The 20790-nt window shown below is 35.0% G+C and overlaps 1 protein-coding gene across 3 annotated transcripts in view; it reads right to left on the bottom strand.

The window, feature by feature from the left end:
* Window positions 1–964: 964 nt before the first annotated feature.
* SCEL (sciellin) overlaps window positions 965–20790 on the bottom strand; it is a 53113-nt gene continuing 33287 nt past the window's right edge. For 2 of the 3 annotated variants that reach the window (XM_054828491.1, XM_054828498.1), the window contains exons 11-18: window positions 16634–16693; window positions 14912–14968; window positions 13514–13573; window positions 11934–12023; window positions 8440–8514; window positions 7024–7132; window positions 4077–4179; window positions 965–3054 (exon numbers count right to left, since the gene is read on the bottom strand). In XM_054828491.1, coding sequence (XP_054684466.1) covers window positions 3038–3054; window positions 4077–4179; window positions 7024–7132; window positions 8440–8514; window positions 11934–12023; window positions 13514–13573; window positions 14912–14968; window positions 16634–16693 — 571 coding nt within the window. In that variant the 3' untranslated portion in view covers window positions 965–3037. The remainder of the gene's footprint in view (window positions 3055–4076; window positions 4180–7023; window positions 7133–8439; window positions 8515–11933; window positions 12024–13513; window positions 13574–14911; window positions 14969–16633; window positions 16694–20790) is intronic. The other variant, XR_008577459.1, reaches the window with a different exon arrangement.

The raw sequence follows: 20790 nt of genomic DNA on the forward strand, positions 1-20790 counted from the left end.
GTGGATACTTTTCATTATAAACAACAGGATTATATTAAAATATCAAGGAAGGCAAGAGGGGTAGCAGAGTTCTGACCTGTATACATTCTGAGAAAATAATCTGAACACATGAAGCTATCCCAATACAACACTCATCTCCGTACCGAAGAGCAAGGAATGGAGCTGACCTACTGAATAAAAGCAAGGCCCCTTTGATGTTGACCAGTTCGTTACAAGCCTAGCTAAGGAGGCTCTACAAAGTAACAGAGAGCATGTCTTGTCAAACTCCCAGCGATGTTTATTACAAGAGGAAGAGGATGGGAGGACAATGTTACAGATATTTGTCGCCTTACGGTAAGCACTGCTAGGGACGGGATGCTCAGACTGAGCATTCTGTAAGAACCTACACAGGAATCAACGGAATATATTAATACAGCAAAATGGTTCTTGTGACAAGCTTTGAAGCCATCTACATATTTAAATGCATCAATATGTGTTATATGCATTATTTCACTCCTTTCCTCTTATTGCTTGATTCTCCCCCCTGTAGAGCTATGCCCTGGTTTTGTAAAATAAAGTATCCATTACACACTGAGAAAATGGGCCTGATGAATCACAAAACCCCACATAATTTAGTCCATCATCTCTCAATACAGCTTTTCAGTCTAATTTAATGCATTATTGAAGAACGCGTTCATTAAAACAGCTGCCAGCAAACTGTTCATTTGGATTGTTTCATGGAAGCACTAGTCAAAGAGAAATAAAACACCACATGCTAATGATATGCAAAAAGGACAAAAAACAATTAAGTTTTGATACATTAGTATTGAGATGTTAATATGATTTTTTTTAATGAGTACTGCCATCCAGGCTTTTATATGGTAAATATCAAGCATCACAAAACCGGTGTTTCTTTTCAGCAAACTTACAACATATAATAAAAAATAACAAAAAACCACATGGCAAAATTACCAGGGCTGTTCAGCAAGGATGAATTAATGAGCACAGAATTATTATTTATTGTTTCTTATTGCTAATTCTCTGTCAGTGAGCATTCAAGTAGCAGATATTTGGATCCAGAGTTTACTCCTGGTCTCTAATGGAGTGAACTAAAATCTTGCATCCTCTCAAACATTAAGAAGTCCTGGATTCTAATGTGCTGGCTCAAATGAATATCTATATCTTCTGTTGTAACTGAGCCTTAGCAATAACTGTTGGTCTCCAAACAGGACCAAATTTGTGACCCCAACATTAAAGCTTTGCCACTAATTTTCTCCACCTGTTGTGCAAGTTTCGTTGTTTCCTGGTGCAGCACAGGGTAATATTGAGTATAGTTTAACTAGAATATGTCATCAATAGCAACAGACACAGACCAGAAAAAATATTTATAAGAGGTTTATTAAAGCTACTGCCACTAACTCATAAGAAATTTTCATAAAAATAACAAAACAAACTATTTACTCTTTCATGGCTCCTTTGCATATCAGTCTGAACATCCTTTAAGCCAGGCAAGACAGATTACATCGTTATTCAGCTGCAGGCCCAATGGTTTAAATTACACAGGCATCCATACGTCCTGTCTCCACTACTGAATGTGCAGACGAGGAGAGAAAGTTTGGCTGGGACAGCCATTCAACAGTCTAACATTAACCTATGGCTTTGGCCCTTTTCACCCTTCTAAGCTTTTGCTCAGGCCCAGCAGCCTCTGAGCACTCTAACTCTGCCATGATCATATCCAAGAAGTCCTTTTCAGCTTAGGGGTAAGGGAGAAAAATCCATTCTGAATAACCATGATCTAAAACATCTCAAGGCAGATGCTAGTAGTCAACACCTTTGTCCAGTAAACCACTGAAGTATTTATTATTTTAGGCAAATAAGGCAGATAACTATTGAGTGTTGTGGAAACATATTGTAACAAAGCATGGACTCTTCTTTCAGTTTTGTACTTTAATACACATATGCTGTCCAAAAGGAAAAAAAAATGCTTTCACTGTAGTCTAAAAGGAAGGATTTTATCTGGCCTAATATAGATGTCTAAAAATGTGAACTATTCAGTCCAGCTTCCTTTGCAAACCATGGAAAGTGAGACGTACATTCAGAGCATGGTTAACCTCACGGTGAAATAGATGTTTGCAATGTGACCAATTGAATCACTTCCTAAAAATATCTACTTCTCTATATGACTATAAAGACAGAATAGATAAGTAACTTAAAAGTAGATGTCTACACTGTAGGTGTTTAAATTTAGGCAAGATTAATTCATCCAAGGTGTTTAGATAGCTTAATAAAGTATGAAAGATAAAACAACATAATGTCATGCAAAGTATGTATTTCAGGATTTCATGGCAACTATTAAGTGTGCGCTTCTTAAAAAAAAATGCTAATGCAATAGTTACCAGAATTACAAACATGGAGTGGGACACTTCTAATTTAAACCCTCTAACAATTTTTATTTAGAATCCTTCTGCAGTAATAGAGATGCATTTTCCAAAGATGATTTGTTACATCTTAGAGTGATCATTTAAGTTACTTGGGAAGAATGTTCTGGAGATTGATGTCTCTCCTCAAAGGTACGGAGTGAACACACCTCACTCTATATGAAAACAGTAGTTTAAACTGAATAACTGACTTGTAAATGACTAGTCTTTGATGAGATTAATCCCATTCATGCTATATAAAGATAACAGAACTTTATATCTGAGGAGATGTGGTTTCAGTAAAGACAATACAGCCCCTTCAAAACATATGTGTAGGTATGTCCTGCTGTTCAGAAAATTTCAATAAATTATCATTAGTTTTACACACAGTTTAGCAGTTTCACAGATCTGATGAATATACCGAACAATATCTTGGTTTGCTTCCTGGACTGTGTGTATGAAAAGGCATCTAAATTCTTATGGAATTAATTCCTTTGAGAACCATGCAGTAGGTCTGCATTTAGAGTTTTTGTTCCTAGAAATAAAAACAAAACATTTTCCATAGTGGTTTGACTTAATAGGCCAATACACTTAACTAAACACTAGTGGAGCTTCTTTATCATGCTTTCTGTATGTCAAAATTAGTAGATCCATTTTTCTGCAAGAGAGAAAAGATTGATCAGAAATGCCGAGAAAATCAGTATTCTCTAAACACCACACAAAGAAACTTTAGAGCAATTGATTTTTTTTAGAAAATCTACTGAAGTTTGACTGTCCCATCTTGTCATTTGCTGAAATAGGATATGTCAATTTATAATGCTTGGTATGTCTTTCTACAGTTTTATAACTGTCACAATGCCTTATTAATTTTATAATCTGATTATTTGTAAAATAAATTCTTCCCATCAAATTTTGCAATGGCATAATAGCACAAAGTATTCTAACAAAACAAATTGATTAATATAATTTTAGGTAGCATGATCTTTTCTCAGAAGTAGTACATAGGTGAACATCGGCTTATCAGAACATTTAACCTAGGTTTCCATTTGTCTTTATTTGGTACACAGGTGCTGATTTATAGTATTATGAATTAATAATTGCCGTAAACAGAGAAGACTTAAAATCCAGCAACTTCTAGAAAAATTAATAAAACACGCTTCATTCTTCACTGCCTTGCACATTTGTTTAATTACTATGCTCCTCACAAAGGTAAGCATAGTAATAACAGTATATTTTCATTATGATTTAATAGATTTTGTATCTTCTCTTTATTGGTTAGAATGACTACATTAGGTGAAAATACCTCTTAGGTCTGGCTTATTCATTTCAATAGAACAAAGTGATTCTCAGATGGCCTTGCAATTTGTTCTAGTGATGTTCAGGGCAAGATGCCATTGCCTCACTGTAGGCGTCTCCACTGACTGCACAAGCAGGACTCTACAGATTACAATGAGACCTTAAAAGATCTCCCTCACAGGTACAGAATAATTTCTGTGTCTGGAGCCTGGGCTTGGATATCATCCTAAGCAACCCAGTCTTACTGAATGAAATACTTTGAAAAGGTTTAGGTACACAGAAATGAGCAAAAGCAGTAACTGTGTTGTAATATATCAAAGTTATTTGAATGTAGTTCTCTACATTGGTTTTCTTATGTTTAATATAATACATCTTGCATCTTACCTTTAACTTTGGAATAGCAAGGCTCACAATGCACAGTTTGTCTGTAAATCCAAATGCTGTCTCCTGCTTTCAGATCTTCCAGTGGTCTTTTGCATACTTCACACTTCAACACACAAGTAAAAGTAACAAGAAAAATTAAAACAAAACCCTTCATTAGCACCACCAGACCAGAATAGGGGTTATGAATACTGCAATATCATCAAATCTGAACTCTGAAAGAGTAGTTTTCATTAACATTAAATTAGACATCGGAATATCTCACCTTCAGACATCTAAAAATCAGGTATCTAAGTCTGTAATGGTTTCTTAAGTTCTCTTTATACTCACCAACCACTTCCCTCCCCCAGACATTTCCAAAGGGTAATTTCTCTGTCTTAGCTTAGAAATTTATTCTAAAATAAGACGAATCACCCTTTTGAGATCGTTTTGTTTCTTCATTGAGTAAAGGAAGCATGATCAGATTTAATCATCCAACTCAGAGTAGATCTTAAAAAAGTTAAACCTGCTTATTCCAGAATGTTTTATGATACTTTATCTTGACCATTAAATATATCTCCCATTATTGCAGAATCTGGACATTGCTTTCACAAATTTTTCAGAAAGCTAACTCTTGAGATAGAGAGGCATCACCCATGTTTCACATATGAAAATACACAGATACACAGAGGCTGACTTCCCAAGATCACAAGGAAAGCCTACAGTGGATCAAGGAGCAAAGTAATTCCATCTATAAACCAGAATCACGCCTTTTTTCCCAACCTAATAAAAGAATGGCAAACTCTGGTTTCTTTGGCTATTTTATCCTCTGATGAGTGAAAATCAGCATTACTTTTACAGTGCAATTCAGTAACCAAATTGCCAGCCATCCCAGAAGGGCTGTAAGCCTTTTCATAATTTTCACAATGACTGTCTATTCAGATAAATTTGGACTGAAAGTATTAAAACTAAAAATTAACAGTCTTACCCAGAACATCCCTTTGCAGCTAAATGAATAAAGAAATTGTGTGATGCCAACACCATGGACTTACAGACACTGTGAACTATTAGATTCAGGATCCAGACAATATACACTTGTCTTATGTTATACATGTTCATTAGAGCCAGTATGAAATTGAAACTGAGCAATCAGTTTTGATTAGTATAACATGTTAGAGTACTAGAGAACTTCCCCAAATGTTTTACAGAAATTTGTTTTTTCTATATCTTTTTTATATAAGCTGTTAGTGTTGAGGTACTATTAAAACAGTCTGCTCTCTCAATTTATTTTATGTTTCCTTGTATACATCAGCAAAAGGATGGGCATGTTTTCAAAGCTTTAATCACCAAGGTTAGCTAGCATTTTTATACACATAAAAACCCCCTACAGTTTGGATTATTTACTCACTGAACTTTTGCTATATACCTTTACGAGGAAACAAAGACCTTATATTGCTGTCAGTTACATGCAAATCTCTAATGGATACAGGGTATTTGTAAGGAGCTACATGAATATTAATGATGAGAAATTGCACTACTTAGCTAAATACATAACCCCAAGCATGAACCACAGACTTACATTAGTTGTTTAATTTTTGCCAATGCTTTTATAAATGTATAGTTACACAAAACTTAAGCTGAATTTTGCTGGTCAGACAGGTCCCCACTTGGGAATAGGTAGAAAAAAGAATATAATTTAAAAAATAAGCTTAAATATTTAACAGATAATTCAGCCAATACCAACATGTTAATACTCCTAACTGCATAAAAAGCCCATTCCTCTTTATGTGGGTTGATCCATCAAAAAGAATGGAAGCAAACCAGAGTTTGTATTTACTTGCTATAATAGACTTGAGGAAGTATTACATAGTAATTACAATGGAAGAAATTGCATTTCAAGTGCTCAAAGAGCTCCAAAAGTCCATATGAGACAAAAAGCATATGTAACTTCATACATGTTAAGTACAACCTTACTGCTGTATTCTGGTTTGGGTTACTTTTCATGCAATAACAAGGTAAAAGAACTGCTGTCAGAAGTAGAAACAAAAGCTACACAAGACTGGGCAGAAAAATGAGCTATGCTAATGTGGTGATTTTGCCGAGTATTGTTTGTTAGAACAACAAACTCTGTGTGGAAATGCAAGCAGAATTAAGACAAATGAGGCAGAAGCAAAACAGACCACAGGGCTGAGCGCTGGTAGGCGTACCCTGAGAAAAAATTAAGAGTGAATTTTAGGCTGAGGCTTAGGCTTTGGAATGACAAGCAAAAAAAAATATTCTTCTGTGATTTCATTCTTATTGAAAACAGGAAAAAATACTTTTACATAATTTTTAATCAATAGGACTGAAGCAAAGACATATCCAATTTTATCCTACAGCAGAAACTATCCGTAAGACCCACATTTTAACCAATTCTTTGACCCTAGTGGGCAAAATGATTTCACCTCTATTGCTTATTCGTAATACCTCTTACTGATGCCTTTGAGTGTGGCTTCTCCACAAGCCATGATTTCAGATGTTACTCAATCAAGAACATCTACAAAACTTCATAAAAAAAGAAGTAGAAAAAAATTTACAATATGAACAAAGTGCGAGTAGGATAAAATTTACTATATCAGACTGGAAGTGTGTGTAACTGACGGCTTATAAATGTATAGGGCATTCAGGGTATGTTCCACTGCATCCTTTATCCTCCTTGTGCTTGCAAGAGAACAGAGAGAAGGAGAGGCAGGGAGAGGGAGAGTAGAGGAAGAGGGAGAGAGAGAGATGGAGAGAAAGAGGAAGAGATTGCACAGGGGTGAGAGAGAGAGACTAGTATTTCCTACATTAATCTTCTCCTCCAGTTTGCAAGCCTTCCTCTTCTCCCAGGTGGAGAAGGCATTAGGCCTAAATATTCTCTTATTATATGTGTAATATAATGCAGGTATTACATTCAAGTTATATTTCTAAGTAGCAGGTGAAATCTTCTTACCTTGAAGCAAGTCGAATGACAGCAGATTTGCAAGGCATCTAAGATCATTTTGGCATCTATGCCCAAGGGCTTCCTGCAGTATGTACATATATCTTTTCCAATTATACTCCTGTGTATATAATATAACATCAGCTGTCAGAAAAAGAGCTACCACTGAAATCTCAAGGAGAAAATTGATAAACTTAGTGCAGTACGTGGGAAAGATGTGTATACTATACAATGGCCATAAATGGAAAAATCTCATGTGTATATTCCCTCCATTCTAGCTGACGGGTGGAATATACATGCTCCTGTGACTGGCAAATTGCTAAGCATAATTGTTAAGTAGCAAAAAAACCTTGATAGAAAGAATGGTCTTCTTTGGTGAACTGAATGATTTCAAACAGTAATGAGACTGTATTAAGCTGCTGAATGTCTGGGAGCATGTATACTAAATGGGGATGAAATGGAGGGTAATGATTTTAATATTTTAATCACAAAAGTAAATTGGTAGTTGAATTTAAACTGCCATCATTTGATCAGTCTGATATAGAATTCTCCTCTATGTTGCATAAGTGCCTGAAAACATTTTTAATTTTTTGCACTGCAGACAGAAATCCTACCTTCATGGCAGTTATAGTGAACACATGTATAGAACAGCCTACCTGATATTCATAGCAATAATATTTTTAAAAATTTTCTCAGCTCTTTTTGCATTCTTTTGTGACCTCGATCTATAGTTTGTCTCGATACAACTGTTGGTGTTGGTTTTGCACTACAAAATCAACCGGTCTTGCTCCTTTCCACTCAGTGATAAACCATTGTACTAATTTTTAATCATTCCCAGAGTTCCTTATACTTACGTTGGAAAAGATACAAGTTTTTCTGATTTGGTATTTCCAAGTAATGGGAATGTCCAAATTATCTAAACTGAAAATAGTGGGCACATTTAATTTTTTTTTTTTTCCTTAGGTAAGATATTACTGATTGAGCAAATATCCTTCTTGTATTTGGGAATATCTTAACTGGTGTGAAAACACAGAGTTTTTAACAGCATTGTCATGTGAACCTATTCTTCCACATCTGTACATGAAGTTGGTCATTACAGAGACCATTCTCACAAAGGAAGGAAATTTTGCAGAGTAAGCAGCTGTCCCAGGTACAGAATCACAAAGCCAACTCTATCACTTAAGGCATTGGCTATTGTTTCTACAGGTATTTTAAAATGTCAGCTGTGACAAGCCTAACATAATATTAGGCTGCTGAACTGTGGTAATGATTTGATGGCAAGATCCCCCTGACAGGGAGCGCTGTATGAAAAACTGTCTGACGAGCCTAATGGTGACTTCCGCTGCTCTCTTTTGTCTGAACACTTGAACACTTATGCAAAATGTCTGTGTCCTTTGATACTCTACAATGTTATTAATGTGTACTTACCGATCAGAAGTAGAGTAAACAGTTTTGATAGTATTTCCAGTTATATTTTCTTCATAGGCACCATATGATGATTTGCTGTGAAGCAGTGAGTGCATAGCAATCATTAAACAGTACTTTTTATTTTTAAAGGTTTCACTACACTGATGATGATGTGCAAATTAAACTAATGTAACATGCTTGTACAAAAAAATCATCAAACTTGGTGATGAGTTCTTTTTCTGTATTTTCACAACCATCAAGAAAAATACATCAAATAAAAAAGCATAAATTAGAAATATAGCATCCTTAAACTGTTCTGGTTTTGAGTTATTCCTCAACGTTTCAAAATTAAATCTGCAAACCCATTGAGCAAAATCTACATGATGGTATTGGGTTTACCTGTGCTGATATTCCAGCCTAAATGATACATATCAGGAAATGGTGACACGCTGCATTTTTTCCTTTTTTTCCCCTTCTTTCATTAGTCCTCAAAGAGCTGTCAAACAGCCAAACAAAATTACAACGTGTCCCTAAAAGTAGAGTGAGGGTCTTTATAATACAGGCTGTTCAATGCGTGGTTTGTGTTCACTACAGTAACTGTATTGTCCCTTGTATCAGAGTAGGGAGGAATATACTGAATTTAACTACTAGGGAAGTTAAATCTTCCTTTTTTTAACAGTCCCAGTTCTAGTTGCTTAACTGTCAGTTTTGTTTGCATGGAAGGCATAAGCATGTGTGTGACAGCTGAAGAAGTCATCTTGCTTTACATGTTTTCAACATTTCTGAACTGATTTAATTATCCTACTCCTCCAGAAATTCATAAGGTATATGGTAATTATTACATGTTTCATATCACGCTTGAATAATGTTTAGCAATGTTAGGAACAATTTTTTATAATCATGTTCATTTGCAGAACATGTCTTTTTTGAGGGAAAGTATAACAGACTGATAACATGATTGTGTAAGGTGTTACACAGCCCTGATACGCTTTTCTACATACCTGTCTTTTGTAATGTGTATATGTCTTATTTGATTTGTCTGCAAGGCCAGAAGTGTATTAAAATTACACAGTTACTGAGAAGCATAAATTATAAGTGTTTTATTTATGTTTCAAAGAACATAACAATATGCTTGTTATTTAATAGTAAAGTAGCAAACCTGGGTTTGCTCACCACAGAAATTATCTCCTCAAATGAACACCCAGTGCTCTATTTACATTCCAGGCAAGACGAAAGTAAGCTTACTAAGCAGGAAAGCAAACTGAAGCTAAGTGATCACCTTTTGAAAGAGTTTTTCTGGTTATTTTTGCCTCAACCAAGCTAGACATGTGCACAACACATGTCATAGGGTGGAGTATATTGATGGTGCAAGTACCTAAAGTTTCTTGCTATAGTGAAAACTGGCATAGGAATATCACCTCTCTATTTCTATAAATTATGGGCCTGTCTGTGCTTGTTTTTGTTGTTAAGCTTATTTTTCCCAAATCTTCCATTTATCTCAATGCATTTAGCTGCAGAATCTAGTTACTGAGTCAGGTTGACATTTCGAATCATCTAGTTAAATCAGGGTTGAGATCAGGGCAAACTGAGTACTGTGCATTGCACACTCAACATAACATGGCTATTTAGATGCAGCATGCCTGAAAATAACATTATCTTATAGAAAAAGTACTTTCCTCAAGTCTCCTAGTGTAGAGAACAATGTCACTTGGATTTAAATAACTGGCTAGGGTATTATGGTTGAAATACACACAAGCATATATATAACCACATCTTAAAATAAAAATCTACTGTATAGAAGAAAAAAACTATGAACCTACAGCAAAAATATTTCCTAAGCATCAGTTTCTAGTCTTGCCAACTGAAAGCGTGAGGAAACTCAGAACCTTTTCAAATAAATGCATAGGCTGACAGCTTGACAAGGCACTAAGTTAAAACTGAGCCACGATGCAGCCTGAGAACTGCCTGTCTGATCAAGTCCCTTCTTTCAGTTCGTATCACTCACTCTTTTACTTGCTATGATATGGCTTGTTTATACAGGAAACTACTCAATGATAAATACTCTGTAGAACCTATTGCATAAAACCTGAAAGAATAACCTGCAAAGACCATTACTTTAGTAAGCTTTTATTAATTAAATCAGGATTATATCTTCAAGTAAGGACTATACATTTTGTCAAGTGCAAGGTAGCACTACATATTGAAGCACATTCTTTGTCCTGCCATTCTTGTGTTATTGTTCTCTATTTTAATTTTCAAAGATAATGAGAATATTACACCTCAGAAGCTTCATGTCTGCAAAATGCTGCAAAACGCTAATTAATGTTTGTTTTAAATATTCATTTTCAGTCTTAAACATGTATGCTGTTTAGCTTTTCTTTTATTCTCAGCCAATTTATGGGCTTGGCCTTCAAGGCCTCCTACAGCAAATGTCAGAAAATGAGACATCAAAGACCTTGTGCCCAGTCATACCGACACCAAGGCTCAGATGTGCATAAGCTTAAGGATTGGGACATTGGCCATAGTTTTCATAAAGTACCAGACTATGACTGCTGTTTTCCCTATTAGGAAGGCTCAGTAGACTTCTCCTCTCCCTTCCAAGTCATCAACCTTGACTCTGGCAATTCACGACCACTATACAGCAATATCACATCTTATATGTAGGACTGCCTTTAAACAGTCCTGTCTACATTACTACTTAAATCCATGTAGGTGGGTGGGTTGGTACTGAAGAGACATTTTCAAAATCCAAAAAGGTCCTTCATTCAAGAATTATATATTACGGCTTTTGTCATTGTCATATTTCTTGAAAATATATTTTGTCTGTGAATAAAAATATATTGTTTCCTTTATTTCAATGATTTCTTGTTACTAAATGACCTGGTGTTTAGTTAGTTCTATTAAATATCCCTATATCACATTTTTCACTCAGATTTGCAGTATGTGTGCTTGTAGAGACAGAATCCGGCGAGAGCAAGAGTATTGCAAGAGAAATGGTTTTTGAAATAGTTTGTACCTGGTCAAAAAGTCAGAAACGCATGTTACAGTTTCAGTGATTAGGATAACAGATGATACATGGTTTCAGATTCATCCCACATCATTTTAGGAATTTAACAAGGCCCTTGAGTGAAGAGCATAATGTTTTCCTTACAGCCTTGGAAAGAAAGAAGCTCCCTGAGAGCATGGTACATCTAACATGCAGGAAATGCCTTTCCTCTATTGATTATATAAGAATTTTGGCTTTGCTCTCATAAATTTTATGCCTCAGCTACATCTCTACAGCTACGCAGAGTGTGTTTTGTGCTCTTCGGCCTGTGCACTAGAGCTATGCTTTGTGGGCTTCTGTTTGTGGGATCCTGGAAGCAGAATTTGGAAGGCGGCTGGCATGATTCTAGAGACCAGTGTGACGTCTCTAAAAATCCCTGAAATTTCTTACATAAAGGTGGTTTCTCTCCCCTGCCCCCGCAAAAATGGCACTTTAGACATTATGGTTCTCAATTAATTGTCCACAGTACCTGGTTTTTCTTTCACTGTCACTGGAGTAGTTTGTTTCCTGGAGATTATTTGGAGCCCTTGGGGTATTTTCATATGGTTGCTCATTTATCCTGAAAGACCCAATAACAAACAAACAACACAACAAAACCCAAGCACTTTTTAGAAATAATTTTCAGCTACACAGCTTTCAGTTACACTTACAGCCATAAATGTAGAAGCTTGGGCTAGTAACAGTAGGTAAAAGAAATTTATCTTTTTCTTACCGTTGTCAAATTGTTGCTTGTGAAATGTAATGGAATCACTGACCTCTGGTTTATGCTGGTAGATATATCCTTATCAGAAACTTCATCCATCTTTAATTGAACTCTAGCTTTTTCAAAGTACCCACTGAGGTTTTCAACAGTGCAGAAATGTCTCAGAGGTTGATAGCATTCTGCGTTTTCTTGGCAGTATTCTATAAAGTTTTATTCCTGCTTTTACTATATTTTAGTTCCAAATCTTCTTTTTTTTTGGATATACTACAGTGATATTTTTATTAGAAATGACCCCCCCAAACAGATACATAGACTCTTATTTCAAAAAGCAGGATTACGATTCAAACAAAAGAAACCTTGTCTCCTGTAGTTTTGCCTGCCTCAGACATGACATGACATGCAACCAAACATAAAAATAAACCTTGTCAGGCAAATTACAGGATTTAAGGAATAAGTGCTAATGATGTTTTTGATGATTTTACAAAGCAGCTCAGACAAAGGCTGCTCGTTTGATTCTGCCAGAGGTTGCATTCTGAAACTTAAGCCTTAACTCTGGATGTTTGGGCTGCAGCTTGATTTATTTCAGTGAGCTTGCCAAGGTCTGAAGCTTTGCTAAACGAACCTTGCTCAGTGCTGGTCACTGTTTTATATGCATAGCATGCTGCATGAAGCAGCACCCTCTATTGTGCTTCATTCCTAATCTGGCAGGCCCCCTTTCAGAACTAAAAAAGAAACTCATTCACTGTACATATTCACTATATGCTTCTCTGGTCAGACTGTCAAGTGAGATCGCTAGGATAAAAATATTTTATATTAAAAAAAATAGCAGAAGTACTTGTGTATACAGATAGCTAAATTCTTCCTCTTCATTTAGATACACAACTAAATGGAAGACTCAAAAAGACACCATCAGCATGGTACCCGAAAATGTAATAACGACTTCACTTTAATTGACCAAAATGGATCTGAGTTTTTCTAAATAATGAAAACTAGTAGCAGTGAATCCTTTAAACTATGACTGCATTTACTTATATTTCTTTGATATGCTAATGGCTGAGTTCACAAAACAATTAGATAAGCACAAAAATACTTATTGTCTCCAGGCATTTTCATTCACCACAAGAGATTATAGATTTGAGTCACTACTTATTATCAAAATACATGCAGCTATGTTGTTATATTGGGCTAATCAGGCACATTTTAGAAATAATGCCGGTATCTTCCTCAAGTTATGCAAATTCTTCTTGCTTGTATTAGGAATTCTTATTTTCTGGCACCACACTAAACAACTACAACTCTTGATATAGCTCTTTAAATTTTATAGAGAACTATGAATTGAGTCTCACCACTTTTTACTTTGGTTATCAGCAGACTTTACTTCAGTGTGATCACCAAGGTCCTCATCTCTGTGAAAATCAGAAAGACCTCAGAATTAATCAAATGATTTGATTCAAACTAAACATATTAAATAGGTTGAATTATTTATGTTGAAGAAGAAAAAAATTATATGCATTTCACGAGGAAGATTCCTGATTACACTGAGTATGTATCACAATTGTTTCATATTATAAGTGTTTCATTAGTTATGAAGTAAAAATTATCAACTCAAACCTCTATATTTTTCAGTGTCTCTCCAGTGTGACACTACAAAAGAACGGCAAACTACTCAAAAATGCTAAGTTCATCAGAGTATTTTAGGATAATTCTGGTTGGAAATCAGGTACCTTGGGAGGTTTCTAGTCCAACCTCCTGCTCAGAGCAGGGGCAGCTCTGAGGTCAGACCAGGTTCCTCAGGACTTTTTCTAGTCGGATCTTGAAAACCTCCAAGGACAGAGATGGCACAACCTCTCGAGGCAACCTGCTCCACAGCTGGACAGTCCTTCTTCTCTTCAGTCTGAATCTCTCTTGTTTCAATTTATGACCGCTGTGTCGCATTGTGTTGTCATACTACGGGTGAAGGGCCTGCCTACATCTTCTAAACTGATTATGGCTCTGTCATTTTAACTTGGTAACATAATTTCATTCAGTACAGGCACCAGCACCGTGAGCTATGGAAATGGCTGCCAAAGTGTGTTATTTGTTTTGTTGTTATATCCAGCCCAGATTCCTCTTACAACTGCTGTTATCTAGAGTCGTATACAATCTCTAAGACCATATGACCACATTTATACTAGTAACTCATAAATCATAGGCTGTGAAAAAACTGATTCCATATAATACATTTCAAATATTAACACATCATCTATATAATATATTAATATAATTTTACATTAATATTTTATATAAAATGGTCTGTAATTACAAATAGTAATGTTATCAATTGAAGAATTGTTTAAGATTAAAAAGGGCTGCACTGTTTCTCATTTGAAAATTAATAATGATGCTAAGAAAAGAGGATTTTTTAATATTTATGATACTCCTCTTTTGTATTTAAAGGACAATTTTTAGTTTGACAGAGCATTTCACATTAATTTAAAGAACTTTGATGGTCATCCACTGACTATTTAGAATTCAAATAAAGTAAAGTCAAGTACTACCTGCATTTCTTCCGTGCTGAATTATTTATATTTACTAGCCTGTATTTAATAAGGAATTTTAAAAAGTTGAAATTCTATCATTTCAGTCAAATAAAAATCTTAATTTTGACTCCTCTAATGACTTTTACAGAACAGAACCTATTAATACTAATATCCAACCACAAACATTTTTATGATTATATAAGGGAAAGATTATGACAGCCTTGCCTCTTATTTTTCTGACCAGCAGTATTTATTTCAGTAAAATCCTCAAGGTCTTTTCCTCTGAAACAACAAACAAATACAACTGTTAAAATATTCCCCCTATCTGGGAAGAGGCAAAGTGTAGTAAGAAAAAAAATATTTATGCACATATTTAAAAGGAAAAAAGTAAATTGTTAGTTAAGTTTATGTTCAGAATTTGAAAACAGGTATGTTATTGACCATAATAAGAAAATATGCTTACAATTTTCCACTAGCAAGGTAAAGTTCTGTACAATTAAATAAAAAATATTATCTAGTACAGCCAAGAAAATAAAAAGGCTTTGTTTAATCATATCAATGCCTTAGTTTAAGATTGTTCTTCGCCAGTGACGATAGTGAAGGAGAAACATGAACTTTCAAAGAATTTAGGATTAATTTACAGGCTTCAAGCAGCTTAATCCTTGTTTGCATCATTAGTTTGAAAAAAAAAAACCAAAAAACAAAAAACAACCAAGTTTTATTTAAACTAAGAAAATTCTACTTCTTAAGATGACACGCAAAATATGTCCAAATGTCCACATATTTTTGCTTCTGGAATGACAAGAAATTACCTCCATGTGGCCTCATTGTTAACAATGAAAGCATTGACTATGTCTGTATTTATATGGAAAATGTAAACATCCAAACACTCACAAAGTTTACATATAAGGAAACAATATTTTTTATTATTATTATTATTTCATAAATACAATTAAACTAGTGGCTAGTTTTTCTTCTGGATGTTTTTAAAATTATTTTTAAATGTTTCAGTAAATTAGAGAATGGAATGACTTATGAAAAACATTCTAATGTAAGAAACCCTGATTCTCTTTAGGTAGAAATAGGGAGCAAAAGCAAAAGGCTAAATTAGATCTGTGAAATTAATAACTTGGTCACATTAATCCATAATAGGTTTATTAATCTTAAAACTTTAGGTGCCTCCTAAAATTCAGTAGTGTCTCAAAGTCTTGGACTCTATCCTAATAAATTCTCTGTGAATGAAAATTCGCAAAAAAATCATACCCAACTTACAGGTTAGTGCTAAATGTACACATATATATATGTATATATACATATAGGTGAGATCGTCTACTGTAAAATAGATGATCACATGTTGGCAATGTTTATGTGCTGCTACTGTTTAGAACATCGTTGTACAAGTTATCTGCAGAATTTTGGTGTTAGATATGACATGTATTACACAGTTCTTACTAGTACAGTACTCCGGCAGTTCCTGCTGTTCTGTATGCTGAAGAGCTGCTCACAGACCACAAGAAACTTGGCCTGAAGCACCCTGAACTGATGTGCTGTTCAAAAACATTAAGTTCAAGCTGTTCTGTATGGATCACTGCCCTTGCTGACTGAAATGCTCTGTTATACCCTGTTGGGGCAACACATCATCTATGAGTTCTATGATATTTTGTTTAATACCTCTTCTCTAACTATATTAAAATATTTCTGTAATAGTTTTATTAAGGAAGCGTATAAGGCATTAGAAGCTTGCGATAGATGTTACTTGTTCAGCTGATAGTGCACATGCTAGTTAATTAATTTGTATTTTTATATTAATCATTCTGTATAAGGAATGCTACTTATTAATCTATAAACATTTTACAAATTTGCGACATCACCTTTCCTGACATTCTCATAGTTACAAACTACTCACTGCCTTAGAAAAGCAGGGCCTGAGAAGCTTTGAAGACTTACTCCTTGTCACTTGTGAAAGAACTTGGATTCACTTTGATGAGGTTATCGAGATCTTGGTTCCTTTAGAGACAGAACAAAAAACAGATCAAACCACGATTAATATAGCCAGCTGTCAATTAGCCAAATTAAATACTCACTAAAAAAGAAATTATAATTGACACATTCTTTATGAAAGACAAAATTAAACTGATTAAAAGTTCAAAGCATACATCATTTTAAAATTTCAAAGCTATTCATAGACACAGCCATATGTCCCGCATATGCACATAAGCACACTTCCTGGAATTAAAGGACCAAATTATGTTTTAGAAACAACAAGTTATACCTAATACTTGTGTCAAAAAGTACTGAACATACGTCATGGACAACTTCAAAGAGTATCTGACCTCTAACATGCTATAACAAGAATCTTTACCAGACAATACAATCAGCCAAGTATTCCTGATACGTGCATGTACAATTTCTTACCTAAAAAGTAATTCTGGACTAAGTCTTTCTGGCTAAATTGGTCAAAAAGTCCATTCGTCTATTTGGTAGGCTATCTAGACCAGCTCCTTCCCAATTAAACTCCCTTCTCACAAGAAATTTCATGTTTATACTGAGGGAGGCTGGGACCTAGTTATATCCACTGATTCTTGAACTTCTGTAAAAAAGATAGGATGTGATTTACTATTATTATCTGATGTAAAGGAAAAAACAAGTCTTCCTTGAATTAGATCTTCTTGGTTAATTAATTTTCTTTTTTCAATATGTGTACATTAAACATATAATGTGTATTAATGTAACAAAACTACTAAAAATAGAAATGTAAATTAATGTATTTTATACTCTTTGAATGGAACATTTAGTAGTATCAAGTCAGAACATGGGGTGATGCTTTGACTGCATTTATTTCCCTTCAAAGGATTGCACTGGTGTTAACATTTCTATAAAACACATTTCCATGAAAATGCATTTTCCGACTGCAAACTCCTCTACTGAAAAACTTTCAGTAACTTGACCTAAAAAAGTTACCATCTAGTAACCTGGACTCACTACAAAAAATTGAAAAATTGACTCCTAAAAAGAAAGCAATGGGAAAAGAGTGATGCCCATGATGGTATGACAGTCCCCCCGCTGTAGGACCTGTTTTATAACAATGTTCCATATGTCTCATTGCTGACATTTCATTCTGAACAGTTCTGTCAGGAAACAACATCCTGGTGAAAGATAAAGACAAACTTTTCAGGTTTCTTCTTGGTCATGTTTGTCAGCTTTGTCTCTTTGATGAGATTATCAACATCTCTGCTTGTTTAGAAATGAAACAAAACCAGTTCAATGCAAGCAGAGTCTACTGCCATTTAGCTAGAATTCCATACCAGTTGTTGATAAATCTACATATTATATTCTTCTGCAAATTCTTTTTATATTATCACAAATTTCACACTTTACAGTTTTCCTCAAGAAGCTGGAGTCTTGCAGTTATCCAAAAATATAATTTTCTTTATGAACTGGATAGCAAATTGCTTCCTCAGTACTTAGAGGTAGCAACACAAAAAAGATAATAAATCTAATAAGACCTCAGGTAGTTACTTTGTTAACTTATATTTTTTCAATTTTTATTAAGAAAAAACCTCCAACTGTGCATGTGTCTGGCTTGAATAAAACATACATTATTATTCTTGTCTACTACATCCTCCATTCCTTTATGTTCTTAAACATATTTAAAATATGCATCTCAAGTCTTCTATAAGCCTACTGAAGCTTTGCAGTTGCAACTGCCTCAATTATCACCTTCATGTGCTACGCAACCCTCACATATATATCGGCCTTTCTGTTTCATATTCACCCAAAAAACATAGAAAGCAGATTTGGGACTCCTGTTCATTCTGGCAGAATCATGGGATTATGTGCAGTTTACTCAGCAGGGCTGTCAGTAGCCTTTCTGCTTACTTCTGCTGACTTTCACGGCGTGGAGTGACAGAAAGGCTGTGACAGTAGCAAAGCTGTGCCCTGTAGGCCAGTACGCTCCTATGTCTGATTTTCAAAGGAATATAAGCATTTGGAGAACCAAATTCCAATATGCTTTTTATGAGACGTAGCTCAGTAAAACAGATACATTTGAATGTATAGATATTAAATATTATATTCGCTTTTAAACAATTTTCAATTTCATATTTTTTAATAATTCCTGGGGGTTCTTCTTTCAGAATCAGATAAATTAATTGAAGACGCCTTCCTATAAAAATAATCAAATAATACGCAGATAAAATATGCTCCCACCACAAGATCCAATGCTAGAACTTTTTGTGTTAATCTTTGTAAGAAATGTTAAAATATCTTAGTGTTTTTGTATCAAGTGCTACAGAATTGAATTAGTATACTATAGAAACTGATTGTAGAACACTGGGAAGTTATATCACTTATACACTTGTTCTTGTTGTAATAACATTTTTCTGTCAACAGGGAAGGAAGAAATTCCCTCACGATCAGCAGGAAAGATTCTGGCTTTAAACCATGATCATCTTAAGTTTTTACATGTATTTTAACACTCTTCCCAGTTAACTTCAAACTTGCTTTACTTTAAATTTCTCTGTTCACTTTGCACAAAAAAAAGAGATGTTCTCTAAAATAGTTCAACCTTGACCTACTACCTTTTTGGAAATCATGAAAAAAAAAAAAAGAATAGATTTACATACTTCCAATAATTTAAGAATCATTCCCTCAGAAATGTTTTTACTGGCCCGTGTTAATCCTTGGTGTAACTTGAGGGATAGATGAGTTAGTTCCCTTCTGCAGATTTTAAATCATCACAACTTTGCAGCCAACAGCATTTTTTTACTTTCTCATACATTATTTTCAGTGTTTTTGAGTATCACAACGCACTGACTGGCTCACAAGGAAGGTTTTACTTGCTGTCCAAAGGGATAGTAACAAAAGTAATAAAAGTATGGGCTGCATGTGCGTTCCTCGTCAACCAGCAGCCTGATTTATAGAACTCCAACACTGAAGAGTCCTAATAAGTGAACAGAAACAGTTGTAGCTGCAGATTACAGCACAAAAATACATGCTGACTGACCTGTTCAGCTATGCTTTATGGTTCCTACGGAACAAAACTTCTGTAAAACATAACCCTTAGAAGATACTAATTTATTGCACTGGTAACACTTCTCAAACTTTCACCATCTGCTTGACATGACTGCAGCAAGTAATCAGGGCTGACGTCTTGCAAGTTCTTTGCCTTGAGGTGGCTGGCTAGTGCAAAGGAGAGGTCATAGGATATGCAACTTCAAGCTACTGGTTCAAGCATAGTTCAAGTTATTAGCAGCTAAAGTTAAAGTTAGAGACCTGTTATTTATAAAAGGGTAAAATGTAAAGGAGGGCAAGCTGTCGGACATAGAATTTATCTGATTTGATTCGGGGCATACTTTTGATGCTTTTTTTTTCTCTCACGTTGTTAGCAAAGCTACATTTACTTTAGGAATAGCACACAGTGGGCACCAGTCTTGATATCACCACATTAAAAATTAGAGTGGATGTGCAATACAGAGCCTAAACAGAATTACAGTTTAGGTTTCATTTGAGAGTTGTTAGCATGCTAAAAATGAGCAATACAATTTATACCTTTTCTAATACTTCTAAAAGAGCTGTGAAGTATTAAAGTGGGGAAGAGACTAACCTATATATTCATACATTAGGTATGTAGGTGTGCTTGTTATCATCACTGAAGTACGGAAGACAATCCTATTGATTCATTTACTTTCCCCCTTGTAAGTGACCACCTCCAGAAAATGGTCTATTCTGCCTTTACCATACCCTTGCAGAAAAATGCTTCAAATAGCACTATGAATCTACAAGAAAGCCCCACTCTGAAGAGCAGAAAAACCTGTGTGCAACTGGGCCACTGTGGGCCTCATGCTATAACTTGTTAATCATGAATTTTGCTGCTGCTCTCTGCTATTTTGCCTCTAGCTGCTTGTGTAAAATAGGATTAGACATTTGACAACTAATGAGAGTCCAGCAGAATAAATGGTTAGCAAAGAAGAGAAGTAAAGTAGGGTTAAAAAAAGCTGTGAAGGCAGACTGCATGCAAAATTTAAGGCTTAGTTTAACCAGACACTCCTATTCTGCCATATCTTGGACCCCTATGCCTATCAGGAACAAACAAAAAAGGAAAT

This window comes from Grus americana, chromosome 1 (assembly GCF_028858705.1).
Source record: "Grus americana isolate bGruAme1 chromosome 1, bGruAme1.mat, whole genome shotgun sequence".
Taxonomy (NCBI): Eukaryota; Metazoa; Chordata; class Aves; order Gruiformes; family Gruidae; genus Grus; species Grus americana.